Source organism: Acipenser ruthenus, chromosome 16, assembly GCF_902713425.1.
Source record: "Acipenser ruthenus chromosome 16, fAciRut3.2 maternal haplotype, whole genome shotgun sequence".
NCBI classification, from domain to species: Eukaryota; Metazoa; Chordata; class Actinopteri; order Acipenseriformes; family Acipenseridae; genus Acipenser; species Acipenser ruthenus.
In genome coordinates, this window is record NC_081204.1 from 8,438,103 (window position 1) to 8,453,542 (window position 15,440).

The 15,440-nt window shown below is 36.6% G+C and overlaps 1 protein-coding gene across 4 annotated transcripts in view; it reads left to right on the forward strand.

Annotated features, from left to right (window-relative positions):
• LOC117413677 (contactin-4-like) overlaps window positions 1-15,440 on the forward strand; it is a 153,034-nt gene that overhangs the window by 25,423 nt on the left and 112,171 nt on the right. For all 4 annotated transcript variants that reach the window (XM_058988690.1, XM_058988688.1, XM_058988691.1 and 1 more), the window contains exon 2: window positions 8,580-8,718. In XM_058988690.1, the coding sequence (XP_058844673.1) occupies window positions 8,664-8,718 (55 nt within the window). In that variant the 5' untranslated portion in view covers window positions 8,580-8,663. The remainder of the gene's footprint in view (window positions 1-8,579; window positions 8,719-15,440) is intronic.

A 15,440-nucleotide genomic window follows, 5' to 3' on the forward strand; every position in this document is an offset into this window, starting at 1 on the left:
AAATAATGCTACTTATACTTTATAAGGTATTAAAGCTATTTGCAGGATCCACTCACTGCTCTTTCGAGTGCTAATCTTTCAAATGTTTCCTTTCTCCTGATAAATACACCCAGTATTCAGTGGCGCACGATAGAATCCATGAAATTCGCTTGGTTTGTAGAAGGTTTTTAATGGTCTGCTGACATTGTATATATAAATAAAACATATTGGCAAGAATCGTTTGCACTGTTATGTTGGGAGGACTTAATGTCTGGGGATTTTGAATGGTATCCATTGTTTAAATAATTAATTGTAACTGAAATCTAACCACTGCTGTTGTATCCTAGCAAGTATTTCTGATGCTAAAGCTCGATTTACAGTACACTGATCAAAGGATCAGGAAAGATTGCCCTCTGTCTTGTCTTTTCTGTTTTTCAGCGAGAGGTCTATACTACGGAAGCGTCATAATGCCAATTAAGGACTTTATATCTCTGATGTAGGACTTTTTAACTTCTGCGTAGGACTTTATATCTCCTACATAGTACTTTATATCTCCTAAGTAGGAGATATAAAGTCTCACACAGGAGACATAAAGTCCTACATAGGAGATACTTTTTATATTAATTTGCACTAGGACTCTTCCATACTATACATATCTTGAATACAGGACCAATTAAAATTGATGTTCAAGAATGTTTAGATATAAAAAAAAAAAAACAGCATTTAACAATAAAGCAAACGTACCATGTAATATTAACAATGGCCTACGATTGGGTTCAGTTTTACTTTAAAATATATATTGGGGAAATACATTTTTTAACTGCTTTAAAAATATATTTTTGTGTTACTCCTTGCGGCGATAGCCTTTACTTGAAACAAAATACAGGCAATCAAGTAGATGCAGCAAAACAGCAGGTTAGTTCGGAAAGATTTTGTAAAGAGTGTAAATGAAGTAACTGTTAAATGGCTCTTTCCTTTACAGTTGTCTGTCCTAGATAACCCAGAGAAATCCCAATAGGAATTTAATTAACACCCTGCTGTCCTTTTTTTTTTTTTTTTACAAAGGTTCACAGTTAAACAGATGTATGCTGCCTTACGGGACCTCCTGGTCGCCAGCAAGTTCCAGGCCAGATTCATTTTCTGATTACATACACAGTTGCTAAGTATCCTCTGTTTTGTACCACAGTTGCAATGCAATTGCAACCGAGAAGGGAAAAATCAATGCAAGTGGGTGAATTCAGAGTCGGAAATTGCTATTGCTTTGCAGTTCGATCTGTTCCAAGTTTTACTATTAACTTAATTGGTCAAACTAGACTGGGACTTAATTAGAAACTGTGATTTTTCTCTTTTCAGTTGGTTTGAGAACCTGCATTAACAAAAGAAAAACACATATTTACTATTGTTCAATGCCTCGATGTTCTTCAGAGGCAATGCAGTGACACTGGTATTGTACATACTGTAGTGTAAAGACAGCCTGTTGCACAAGCCACTGATAGAAGGGTACCTTACTGGCAACTTTTCTATATTTTGGCTTCCCAATTGTATCATAAACCTATGAACCAATACAAATTGGTGATCGTTGCAGTACCACAGTGTTATGTCAGTCCTAGTTTGTTACCATATCTGGCCTGAACGATTGTGTTTAGTTTTTTACTGGTGATAAGGTGGCCTTACGGATTTTTTCAGTAAAGACACTGAAACCTGAACAGACCCCCTTGCACAGAGAGTGAGGACAATAATCATTTTCTTCTAAAATGGTTTCTTGAAAAGGATAGTAACAGAAAGCTAATAATAAAAACTCTAATGGTGCAAAATTGTATGCTTTACGCCCACTGTATTGTATGTCAGAAGAAAAAAAATAAATAAATAAAACTTGGTGGAAACAATGTTACATCCACAAAGGGAATTGTCCAAACACACATTTTCTTGTCACAATATGTAATTAAACTGAAGTAGACATACAGACGTGACACCTCAACCTCCGTTTTCACTCAGCATATGAGAAGCCACCTTTACTCTCCCAGGAATGCATTCTGAAATGCATATATGATTACAGCAATGACAACTTGTCACTGTGGTACTGTAGATTACAGATTAGCATTCGTGACAGAGAAAAATGAATGAAATTCTTATGTATCTTGACTTATGCCTGGGTATAAAAATGCAAAAGCAACTACGAAGTGTGTTACTTATAGTTACAAAAATACAAACACTTGAAGCATAACAGCTGTGGCGACCAACTGTTGTGTGTTTCCAAGTTATATATTCCTCAGAATTGTACATAAATAAAACACTGAACATATTAGGTAGTTGGAATAAGCTTGATGTAAAACCAGCACTGTATGAATGCTACCAATGCAATTTCTACTACCATACTGTAGCGTGCATATAGTATTAAATTCAGTGAAATAGTTTTTGCCCTAGAGGTAACTGAAATACTTGCATGCATTATTACTTGTCTAGAGAATTGTTAGACTATCTCCTGTAACAGTGCATGTGGCGTACTCATAAATATGTAGGCTTTCAAGCAAATTTGCAGGTGGACATTACTGTACACATCCTGTTACGGAGAGTGCTATACCTGTTCACTGTGGCCCTGTAGTGCATGTATGGTACAAACACATTCCTTCACACACTGTCTAGTTTGTTTTTATTGTCTTTTTGTATTGTATTAATTTAGAAATAACACCCTCAAAAAACAAGCAAAGAGAATTGTCTTTCTACTAATAATCAAAATACATATTCAGCTATTTTAAACTGTTTTGATCAGAGCAGACCAGGCTACAGTACATCATACCTCCCTGCTAATTTATGTTCTCTAAGCATTTAGATTGGGATAGAAAAGTAGAGTAGCATTTTTTAGGGCTCATCTCATGGGCTTTAGTGGAAACGTCATGAGCATTGTTCTATTTAATTGATTTAGAACAGGCTTGCCGAGATTTCTCTTATTTTTTAAAAAGGCCCAGAGTGTGTGCTGCATATTATTTAACACCCTTGTTTATTCTGTGTTCATATTTTGTCCCCTCCTGGTATCCTAATCTCTAATGCTGCACCCCTGCTGTTACAACACAAACAAAAAGTTCCTAATGTGGTTTAAATGTGTCTAACCTGATTCAATCAACAAATACATAGAGGATTAATAATTGAAAGGGACAATTCTGCATATTTCGTGCTACTGTTATGTTTGTTACAGTTCTGGGAGAGTATTGAAATATGCAGTTAACCATTGCTTGAAAATTATCAACTTTATATTTCTTCCCAAAACAGAGGTTGCTAACTAATATATAAAGGATGTCTGAAACAAATAACACTCATTCGATTGCCCCGTTGTTTAGATGGTAATTGATACTACTAATTATAGGGTTGGGTTATGAAATGGACTGAATAAGTATGAGAAAAGCAATAGACAAGTGTATGTATGTGTATGTGTATCTATAATAATGAACTACCTAATGTTAATAAACTGTCAAAATAAATTAGCACAACACTCCTACACAGGTTAAAAAAAATGTGAAACAACTCACCAGAACAGGAAACACAAATTGCTCTGCGACTTGTGTCTGATTCAGGTTTTTTTCAAGAGCTCGAACAATTTCTATCTTTTTGTAACAAGAGAAACAGCGGCGTGTTTTGCCATTTGTTTACATGCCATTTTGTAGCGATAAGTTACACTCATGGAAATCAGAATACAAAATGCGTCAATGATATGACGGCTTTTTGGACAAATCAGTTGTCTTCAGGAGAAAAAAACATCTCAGTAGCTGTGTCGTTGATCTTTAACTATAGATGACTGTCATAAACAGGATTAGCGCTGACAATACGAATTGACATAACTAGTTATTTAAAATGGAAGTTCGTCAAACCCTGTACACACAACTGTTCTTTGACTGTGTTATGGAGAGAAATGGTTCATTGCTAAAGCCAGTGATGTATTTTCTCTCTGGTTTGTAAGCATCTGAAATAGTAATGTGTGTATATATTGTCCCTTCAGGCTTGAAAGAACTTTAATTATTACCAGGCCAGTAATTTTACTTATACAAGTGTTGGTCAAACTCTAAAATATATACAAAAATCTACTCAAAGTGATAACGTTCCTGTTTGAAATGTGCATTAATAACCATAGGATCAGTTTGCTGGACCATGATATTGCACTGTTGATTGGGGTTTGTAGGACAAAGGTTAATCCTGAAATCAGGCTCAAAAGTCTATGTAAACCAGATCATCCTGATGTAAGCCAATCGCTGATCAAGCTTGATACATATTACTATTTAGTGCAACATTTTTGGTATAAATGCCCCATGTCATGAATATCAACAGAATGAGTAGCTGTCTACAGCTATGGCTAAAAGTTTTGCATCACCTAGAATTTTAAGATTAAGACATAATAAAAAAAATAGATATAGATATGAATATTATTATTATTATTATTATTATTATTATTATTATTATTATTATTATTATTATGCATCCCAACTGCTGTTGCAGAGTCACCTACAATAGCGTCTTGGTGTGAACATAATTTTGATTTTTATTTAACATCAAGTAATCAAAGAAACTACAAAAAAAGTGCAAAAGTCCACTGGAAATAGCCATAGTAGTACAATACTTTTGGCCATAGCTTTAATTGGATACAACTCATTATTATTATCATCATCATTATCATCATCATCATCATATACCAGTAGGTCTGTTGGCATTTAAGACCCAGTCTAATCAAGTTACTTGTTTGCCTGGAGTAAATAGTGATATTTACCTTTTCTCTTGAATTAATTGGATTGAATTTTCATTCATTGAAAAGGGACACTCACTAACTGCTTATGTAGTATTTATGGCATGCCTTGAATAACAGTAAGTACAAGTTATTTTTGTATTCACATACTAAGTAGAATTAGTAAAAGTCAGAAATAGACTATATAAATAATCAATTAAAGCAATCAAATAATTCATATTTCATGTATCCTTTATAATGCCCTGATTAGGCACAAGGTATTCTGTGCAGCAATAGGACATTGAACTATAACTGAAATCAATATTGTTGTAATGCCCATGGGAGCAGCACAGTAAATTTGTTTGTGGTGTAACGTTGGTAGGTGTTATGTGATATGAGGGGTTATAATAAATGTCATCCTTCTGAAAATGAATTGGGTCAAAATTGGTGGGGGGGCACTGCAAGAACAGACACCCTGAAATGGAAAATATGATTGAACACGATTGATCCCCAAAAAAGAGTCATGCCATCCTCACACATCTTTTATTGGATATTCAAATTTAGTTTTCAAACACATGCTGTTAAGTTTTAACATGCCATTATTGTGCATAATAGCCCAGTTACCCATTTCCTGAGGTCTCTATGAGTTTGTACTCCCTCAGAGATGGGTATTTTTGCAGCTTAAAGATTTCAGTGTTGAAAAGTTAAGCGGATTGATGTCCAGCAGGAGTGCTCATTAAAACACAGACCCTGGGTTTCCAGATTGAAACAAAGTTTCTTCAATTTGACCGATTTTATTTGTTCTTTTCTCCGGTTTTCCTTTCACGGTTTGCTGTGGCAAGTTTATAGAACAGGTTTGAATCTGTAAACCAATCCTCACATTCTAATGTTCTCCTTTACAGACTAAACATATGTTGCAGATTTATTTTTATTTATCACAAATGCCTATTCAATAGGTGAAGACTACTAGACATTTTTCCAAATATTTGTGCCGGTGCACTTGCCTGGAGAAAATCATTACATATAGGGGAGAGATATTTCATCAAACTACTTGCAGAAATTCAAGCGGCTTGTCATCAGGAGGCTTAACGTCATTACAGATTGTTTGAAATCCCCATGGACTGCCTTGCTGACTCTATCCAGGCAACCATAATTTGTTTTCTAGGTCCCTGTTCGTTTCTAAATGACAGTAGTTGCCAGGGCCTAAAGGACTAACCTCTACTTGTGCTGTGGCAATTAATTTAGAACAAACCTCCTTGAGCTGTAGGTCCTTACTAGCCTGCTTTAAGCCAGACTCTTTTATATGGGCCTGGATACTGAGATATAAATGGTATTTGAGAGACCTTGCAATTTGCTTTTTTCATGCATTGAGTTACATACTTAAAACAAAACAAAGTAGTCCTTCTAATATATTCTGAGTATCTGTCAGTCAGCATTTTTTTTTTTTTAATTTAGTAGTTGCCAATTGTTTTTTTATCATTTTCTCCCAATTTAGAATAGCCAATTATTTTTAGGCTCAGCTCATTGCTACCTCGGTGACTTGGGAGAGGCGAAGACGAACACACGCTGTCCTCCAAAGCGTGTGCCGTCAGCCAATACCTTCTTTACACACTGCAGACCCACCATTATTATTTGTTTATTTAGCAGACGCCTTTATCCAAGGCGACTTACAGAGACTAGGGTGTGTGAACTATGCATCAGCTGCAGAGTCACTTACAATTACATCTCACCCGAAAGATGAAGCACAAGGAGGTTAAGTGACTTGCTCAGGGTCACACAATGAGTCAGTGGCTGAGGTGGGATTTGAAAACCAGGGAGCTCCTGGTTACAAGCCCTTTTCTTTAACCACTGGACCACACAGCCTCCTAGAGTTACCGTGTCAGAGGACAACGCAGCTCTGGGCAGCTTACAGGCAAGCCCGCAGGCGCCCGGCCAGACTACAGGGGTCGCTGGTGCGCGGTGAGCTGAGGACACCCTGACTAACTTAAGTCCGCCCCCCCCCCCCCAGGGCGGCGCTCAGCCAATTGTGCACTGCCCCCTGGGAGCTCCCATCCACAGCCGGCAGTGGAATAGTCTGGACTCGAACCGGCGACGTCCAGGCTATAGGGCGCATCCTGCATTTCATGCAGAACGCCTTTAGTGGATGCGCCACTCAGAAGTCCCCTCAGTCAGAATTTTAAACTTTCATCCTCTGGTTTGTGGCCAGGGACATATAGAAAAAAAAACATTTTAGTTAGGAATGAGGGACAAGGCCATTTAGTGCCTTGTAAGTTAAAAGCAAAATCCACTCTAAAACAGACTGGGAGCCTGTGTAGGCAGGTCAGAATAGGAATAATAGGTTCACCACTGGAATCGAGACAAAGCCTTAGCAGGTATGCCAGCAAACAATGCATTACAATAGTCCATCCGTCCATCCTAGATGAGAGGTGCGGCAGTTACATTGTATACGGCATGGTAGATTTGTCAGTAGGGGAAATGCAACATCAGTAGAGGAAATACTATGTCAACACAGTATAAGCTTCAAGTAATTACTGATAGGGAATGTCCTGAACATTGAATGGATTTCACAGTCATCCAGTCCTCTTCCTTTCTTAGTCACCATACCAACGGCAATAAGGCAAAATCTTTCTCTATGCAAAAAAATAAATAAATAAATAAATTGAGTCCTAAAGCTTTAGATACAGAGACCAATGAGCTGATCTGCCATTGGCTACTCTTTAGCCCTTAAGTGATATCTGTACTGTATTTATAATAATGAGCAAAATCTGTAGGGACAGACATTAGGCCAGTGTCTTAAAAGCACAGCTTTGGGACTCAGAACCTGGAGACAGAATTGATTTTTTTGTGTGTGTGTGTCTTGAAGCTCGAAGAAGATTACTGTGTCCCTTTAATACAGAGTAGTCCTTTGAGTTTGTATACTGATTTAAAAAATACCCTTGGAATCTTGGCAAAGGAATTAAAGGCATTTGACTTTGACACTTGGATTAAATCAGTCTTCTTTTCTGGCATCTTCTGGAACAAGACATGATATTGGTTTTCCAGCCAGCTTCGTGATGGGCAGGTGGTAAACCGAGTTGTCCGTAAAATGTGAAATTATGACCTTAGCTACTGAGCTACTCATCCTGTACTTTGTGCTTGAACCCTTCTCAACGTTGAGCCCACTGAGTGAGGAGATGAAGACTGATTCTTGCTAGTGCAGTGAAGAGCTTGTTTATTTATAGTCAGGTGTAAGAGTTTTCTTATTTAAGCAAACAATAAAAAACAATTGAATCATATAGAAGAAGAAAAAGCTAACACAAGCAGCAGTCAGCATCCATTTACTGTTTTAAACTGTTTAATTCAACTGTAAATGATTTGTTTATCTTCTGTACTCCATTGTGATGTAAATGGTTTCCTCAGCACCTGAGACCATTGTTTTGCACAATGTTCATACACTAAATAGAAGGGGTCTTTGTTTATCTATTAATATGTATCTGCACAGTACTTGTTCCAAATACCCCCCCCCCCCAAAAAAAATAAATAAATAAATAAATAAAAATAAATCAAATAAATAAATAAATAAATAAATAAATATCTCTTCAGGTTTGGTTATTAATTACATTAAACTTAAAATTTCCCTCAGTTTTCTTTTTAATCTAAAGCATTACAATAGGTAACTGTCCTGTTATCTACTTGAGATGTTGACCATGGCTAACCCTATCAGTTATTTCATTGACATTTGTGTGTGTAAGTATATATATATATATATATATATATATATATATATATATATATATATATATATACACACAACAATATTTAATACCCTCCAGTGGAATTAAATGTTTAATAATAATTTATCTGTGGTAACATTTTCTGTCCTTTATTCTAAGTTTTTTTTTTTTTTTTACAGATTAAAGGCCAGAAAAAAGGCATACAAAAGGATTGTATTCACTTGTGATTGGATGAGAGCCTATTTTGACCTTGGAAACTGAAAATGCTGTTGCTATGGAAACTGCTGGTACTGCAATCATTCATGGGCTGCCTTGCAGGTAAAGTGTCTCATTAACAACTTTTGAAGCAAACATACCAGAGCTTTTTTTTTTTTAAGTTTGTCTTCTTATTTGTATGTATTGAGGACAAGTTCTAGTCTAAATGTCATGTTATTTTTTTAAATGCAAGATGCCAAAATAGGAGTGGAAGGTATTCTGAAACCACACAAGGGTTACTTGCAAGCGACTATGACTACATTGATGGGCATTGTCTTATTAATGGATGAAGAAATATGTATTTTTGTCTAGCTGTTATGAACTTAAATATACCTCTAGGGAGCATTGAAACATAGTTTAGACAGAGCAGAACAAACCTCCTACCTACTGTAAATGGTTCAGTCAGAGAGTACTTAACTACCAGCATTCTCTAGTGCAGTGCCATTCATGCAAAACTCCCACCACACCTGCCTTTAAACTATTATGTTACTGTTGTTTTGTATTGAGCTGGATCCTTGTACCATCTGCCAGTTGGTTGCAGATGGCCCTCGCTACCAACCAGGGTATCCTAATGTATTTTTGATGTTACAAATCTGTTCAATAAACCTGATCTACTTCGAAATTGTTTTGCTGCTCTGTTTGAACAGTTGTATGAGAGTGAATTTGGAGGAACTACATTGGTTCACGTCTCGTAAATCAAAGTCCTTTCATGATGTTTACATTCAACTGATTGCATTGTCATATTTTCATTTGCGATGCTTGACAATGGAATATTGAAACAAGTCAATACTTGTTTCAGGGTGCCCAACTGTGGCGCGGCAGCAACCCATCCCAGATGATGATGGCAGGGAAAGGTAGACATAGAAAGCTACAAGTTAAATTGCACTAATGTGCTCTTTAATAAACAAACAAAAATAACATGGACAAAACCACTAAACAAAACACATTAACAAAATAAACAACACAAGGACCAAAACAAAAGGTTTTCCAAAAACACATGACCACAGAACGGAACAGCACAGCACGGTTACACACAACACTGAACTCCATCTCTATCACCAACATTAATTCCACTAACTCTCTCTGACACCCGTGACCACCTATTACACACCTGTGGCTGTATTACGACGAATTAGAAGTCAATTCGTTTTTTAAATGAACAACCTACTATAGATTAATCTATGGAAGCATGTAAATTAAATGTTACATAAAGGCAGTAGCAACTTAATTAGTCAGATTTCCTATACTTTTGCTCCAGTGTAAAAAGCTGAGTCAGCGACACTGATGTGTCATGTAATATCACAGACGATTCTAACATTTGAATGTCTTTAGTAATGGTGCAGTCCCCATGATGTTGACTGTGATGAAGACCCAAGTTGTATGTTTTGTCATTAACACTATGAGAATGATGGGATTCTGTTCTGCTGTTACCTGTAAGGCATACTTCTAGAGTACAGTGGAATACAGTATAATGACTTTGGAAATCAGGATTGAAGGTGGCCTTTAGATGAGACTTGAAATTGCAGTAGATGGCCTTGCTGGCTGCCTAAGTGCTTCTTCACAAATGGGGTCGTCACAGGGCTGAACTGCACAGGCTGATTTGTTTGGGCCAGCTTCCATTAAAGCATGTCTTGCTGCTGAATGATTTTCTTGTTTTGCGTTTCTCGTCAAATATTTGTTATCTTTCAACACTGAAAAATAACAAGAAGATCAGGGGATGCTGAAGAAGTTAGAAAGTGTGTGTGGCTTTTCAAAAAGTTTAAATATGGATGACAGTAGCCACTGTATTTGTATTGTATGCAGTGATGTTTGACAGCAGGATAATAAATACTCCTGGTTTAAAAGTTGGCATAAATTTGGTCTCCCATTGTTTAGCTCACTAGCATTTTCCCCAAGAAAGCATAACACCAACCTCAGTCTGGACTTTTAAATAGAAGACACTGTGTTGCAAAAAATTGACATAATTGCCACTGTATAAGTATTGGGTGTTCTAACTATGTACACTGCTAGCATTGTTGTCTGTATATTGTCATCAGTTGCAGACAATTAAGGAAAAATCATCTTCATTTAATGCCTTTGAAAATGCTGTTTGGTGTTTCTTTTTAAATTTGACCCCTCTGCTAGCTTTGCTGCTCAAGTGATGTTTTGTTATAGTTGACCTAGTAAGTTCATTACTTATGAATAGGACTTCTGATTTTTGGTTTTAACCAATAAAAACTGATAAAACACCCCTGATACAAAAAGACAAACAAAATGAAATAAGTGTATAGCCAATGAACACTGGAAAAACAGTGGAAATGGTTACTCAACCGTTTTCCATAAAATAAATGCAAAGCTGTATTACAATTAAGATATGGAGGATTTAAAAAAGAATTGCAAACTGTGGCAACATATATAAAAAATGTCTACACACAAAAAACCCAGAAGAAATTGCCCGTGACCATAAGGATTTGTGGAAGACTGCAAAGGAAAGTGTGCAAGCACTATCAAGTCACTACTATACATACTGTAAATATTGTGTATTTAAAATGATAAAAAAAACATGTGTAGTATTACAAAAATGCAACTTTAATATTGCTTCCTGACCTAAAACTGTCATATAACGGATAACAGCAGGACTATTCCCATTGGCAGGGTTTTACAGGAGCAAACAGGTTTCATGGAGGGAGCAAGGTTATGCCCCTGAAGCAAAAACTTCCATTGGGAAATGTAAACAAGCCCATGCAGTGCACAGAAGGTTGAACTGTGAAATAATTGAGTAAACAGGAACTAAGGAATCATATTTTACCAACCAAATACAAGGTGACTCTGACACATTGCTGCTTTGCTGAGAACCTTCATATATTTTCAAAAGCATAGATATGTGGAATGTATTAAAAGTAAAAAAAAAAAAAAAGAAAACACCTCAAGCCCTGACTCTGTTGGGTGTCAGAACGTGAATGTGTGCTTCCCTTTCCCTACAAGGCTTCAAGTCCTTCCTTTGTTCTCATCTGCTGTTTGACAATTTCCTCCCTTTGGGAGACAAGCTCTTCCATTCCTCACACTTCATTTACACGCTACCTGTTACCCTCTGATAAGCTGAGAGTTGAAAACTATTGCGCAGAGCTCTCGTAGCTGAGCACTAGGTGAATTCTAATTTCCCTAGTGTTACCTTGTTCATGTAGCCGTCATCGTCAACAATGCTTATTTTATTTATGTTTTATGCTCTCTCAAAAAAAAATCTTCCACTATCTCTCTCTCTCTCTCTCTCTCTCTCTCTCTCTCTCTCGGCTACACCTCTATTACTGTTTTATGGTTGAGTGTTTTTTGTTTTTCTTCATGGTCGGCACCTAAGACATTTTGCCGTAGGGATCCAATGTGGAGTTAGAGTAAAGAAAAATGAAGCTGCCTTTGGAGAGTCTTCTGTGGAGAGAAGTGCTAGGCTGCAGTAATTACGGAAAGCATACAACTGCGGGTGGATAAGATGGGGCTGGTAGCAATTGTAGCCTAAAAAAAGAAACAAATGCAGGTCTTGCCAGTTTAACTCTAAATCTGTTTGCAGTTGAACAGAAGGGGGCTTTAGTTTTTGACCCTGACAGCCACTGGGAGATTTATTGACCACAATTCGAAAGAGCCAGGCTCGTTTGCATCCCTAGTTTTAGAACTTTTAAACTCATCTAGTCTAACCGACGGGATTGGACAAAATCCGTAACAGCAGTGTAACACACAACACTACCCGTTACATGTGCATTTAACTGTTTAGAAAAGCAGATCTTTAGATAGCTAGATTTAGTGACTTATTATTCATATTGCCCCCTTAAATGACTGATTGTTTTTGTACCCCTGATTGATGTTTAGTCCACATTAACAAGCAGATTTCAAATGTGTACAAAAAGGTGGTCAGCTGTTTAAGAACATTAAATCTTGCAACAAGTGGTGAACCCAGTGTGTCATGTTTAACCTGGAGCTTATGTCATTTATGTACAACTGCTCTTTTTTTCTCTTGTGCTCCTATATTACTAATTAGTAATAAACCTAATTAGTTTATGTGAAGTAAAATAAAAACGCAGAGAATGAAGAGTCAGGGATTTCAGTGGTATTTCTACTTAAGTTCCTGTTTTATTGGTAATTTTTGCTAATCATTCAAAGTTTTAGAAGACAAATCAAGTACACCAGATAATTATCTTCAAATCAAATAGCTTATACATGAATGTATGAATAAAATAATTACTGTACAATGCAGCGTAAGTACTAGTTATTTGTTTAAGAGCTGTGATACTTTTTCCAAATCATGTCCATGATATGGTATGTATTATCCCCTGAGCATCACTTCATATTAAAACCTTGACTATTAAACATTTAATAGTGTTTTCTGAAAATATTTCATGCATTTGTCTATGTGGTCTTGCATGGTTTCTTTAACCTAGCAGAACATCAGGACTATGCAAGTTTTATCTTGCATTAGCCATGTCAGTGGAAATCAAAAGGTTTGTGGTAGTGTGAATTATTATGATAATGAATACCCATGGTTTTATCTGGCACCTAATATAAGAGCTTGCATGATCTTGTTATCTATGTGTATGTCTGCTAGTAGTGTGAAGTATAATATTGAATTTATTTTGATTAAATATGCAAGTGCTAGCAGTCTGTCACAGTGCCAGGCACTTATATTGTGAGAACAAGTGTTTTCTTTTTTTCTTTTTTTTTCTCAAATAACCTTAAAATAAAGTAATATACAACAGTAGCAGTGGAGGTGCAGACAATAGGATTTACATAAATATAATACAAGTCAATAACTATAAAAAGTTGCTATGTTTATATAATATAATCTCATATCTTAAACTTTGTTCTGGATGTCTTTATAATCGTTCAATTTGCAATTATATAATAACGGATACTGCTGCACCTCATAAATTAACTTTTCGTTGTCCATTATTTATTATAACTTGTTTTGAGGTATGACGTGTTGTGAGGCGTGACTGTTTTGAGGCGTGTGTTTGACGTGTGTCAAGGGTGTTAACCTTGCTTCTGATTGGTCATTTTCATTCCAGTCGCTCAATGAAAAAACAAAAATAGAAACAGGTTCTTGTGTCGCTCGCTGCTGGTGTGGCTACTCCATTTGACTGCAATGACTTCTAAATGATTCGCTCGCGTCCAGTGTGGATGCAGCTTTAGCCTATATGTGCTATATTGTTGCACCAAAATAGTTTCCTGTCTTTAGAAGTTATTCTATATGGAGTAAGTGGAAACTCTTGATCTAGTGAGACAGCGCTTTGTAGGGATTAGTAGGTGCTTTAGCCCCCTACTGATTCACTTCTAAGGTCCTTCTGCATTAAGTCTGCCAGGCCTGCTGATCTGTGCCTGCTTGTGATGTGGGGAACACACCGCCAGAAACACCAGGATACTATTTTTTCATGTAAGGGTTTCATCCTGCTTTTAAGACCTGTTCCTTTAAAATACTTTTTATAGCATCAAACACATTCTCAAAACAAAAGTCAATATTTCTTTATCCATTTAAAACCCCATACTCTAAAACCGTGTTTCCTGGCATAGTTTAACGGAGTCTTCCATTATAATACATTTTGTGCAAATCCATCAGGCATGCACGTGTCACAAGCTTGATCTCTGTGTTTAAGTGTCACAAAAGTATTAGTATTCTAATTAATGTTATTTCAAACCATTGCTTTGACAGTTCAGACTCCCATAATGTCACATTCAGATGCTACCCCGGTTTGCAGTTTTCAGAACAAGGCAGATCAGGTCTGTGCCACACCATGTTTGGTTATAATCTCAAGATTCATGAAGGCATGCATGCTGGTATCCTGCTCACTCAGACCACACATCCTGCAGCTCAGTGGAGCCACGGTTTATAATTGCAAAGTGTTCAACTTTATTTGGATTTTGGATCTGCGTGGCTATCTAATTAAATGACAATTGTTTACTCTGTATCTGTATTCTATACAACTGTGGTCGCGTCAAAAACACTCTGACACTGTTACCAATGACCCCCTCGAGACAGAGCTATCAAAAACTACAGGCAAATCCGTCAGTACAGCAGGTAATAAATGGATATTAAGACCATGTGCAAAATTGTAATCCATAACCTACAAGACCGAATTCATATCTTGTGGTTCACAGTTGTTAATCATGGCTTAAGCCTATATTCAGGGGGTCAGGATTTACTGGATGGGTTGGGGTTACTATGGGGTCTTTTGATCCCAAAGAGCATTCATAGTTTTTCTCTTCTAATTGTTTGGTCCAATCCTTTATGTCACTGTAATGTATTATACACAGCTGTGCACTGCAGCCCTTCAGAATCTGTAAATGTAGGCATATTTAGTCTTTTTATGAAGCTTCTCATATCTCATTAGACATGCCTCTCAAATTCTTGTTTGCTGTTTGTTTGTTTTTTTAACTATTGACAATCTGCTCCCGCTATTTCAACTGCTAATATCTCATAAATCATTAGAGATGTCAGCTTCATATTTCAGTGTTATGGAAACTCTAATCTAACTCTACATTATTATTATTGTTGTTATTATTATTATTTATTTCTTAGCAGACGCCCTTATCCAGGGCGATTTACAATCGTAAGCAAATACATTTCAAGTATCACAGTACAAGTAATAATACAATTAAGCGCAAGATAAATACAATGACTTTGGTTCAAGCAAATACAAGTGTGACAAACTACAATTCAGTGATACAGCAGATAAGTGTCAGTGATAGTTACATCCGGATATGATTAAATACAAAATACTACAGATTAAACACTTGGCAGATTACAGTACTCTGACGTACAGGAT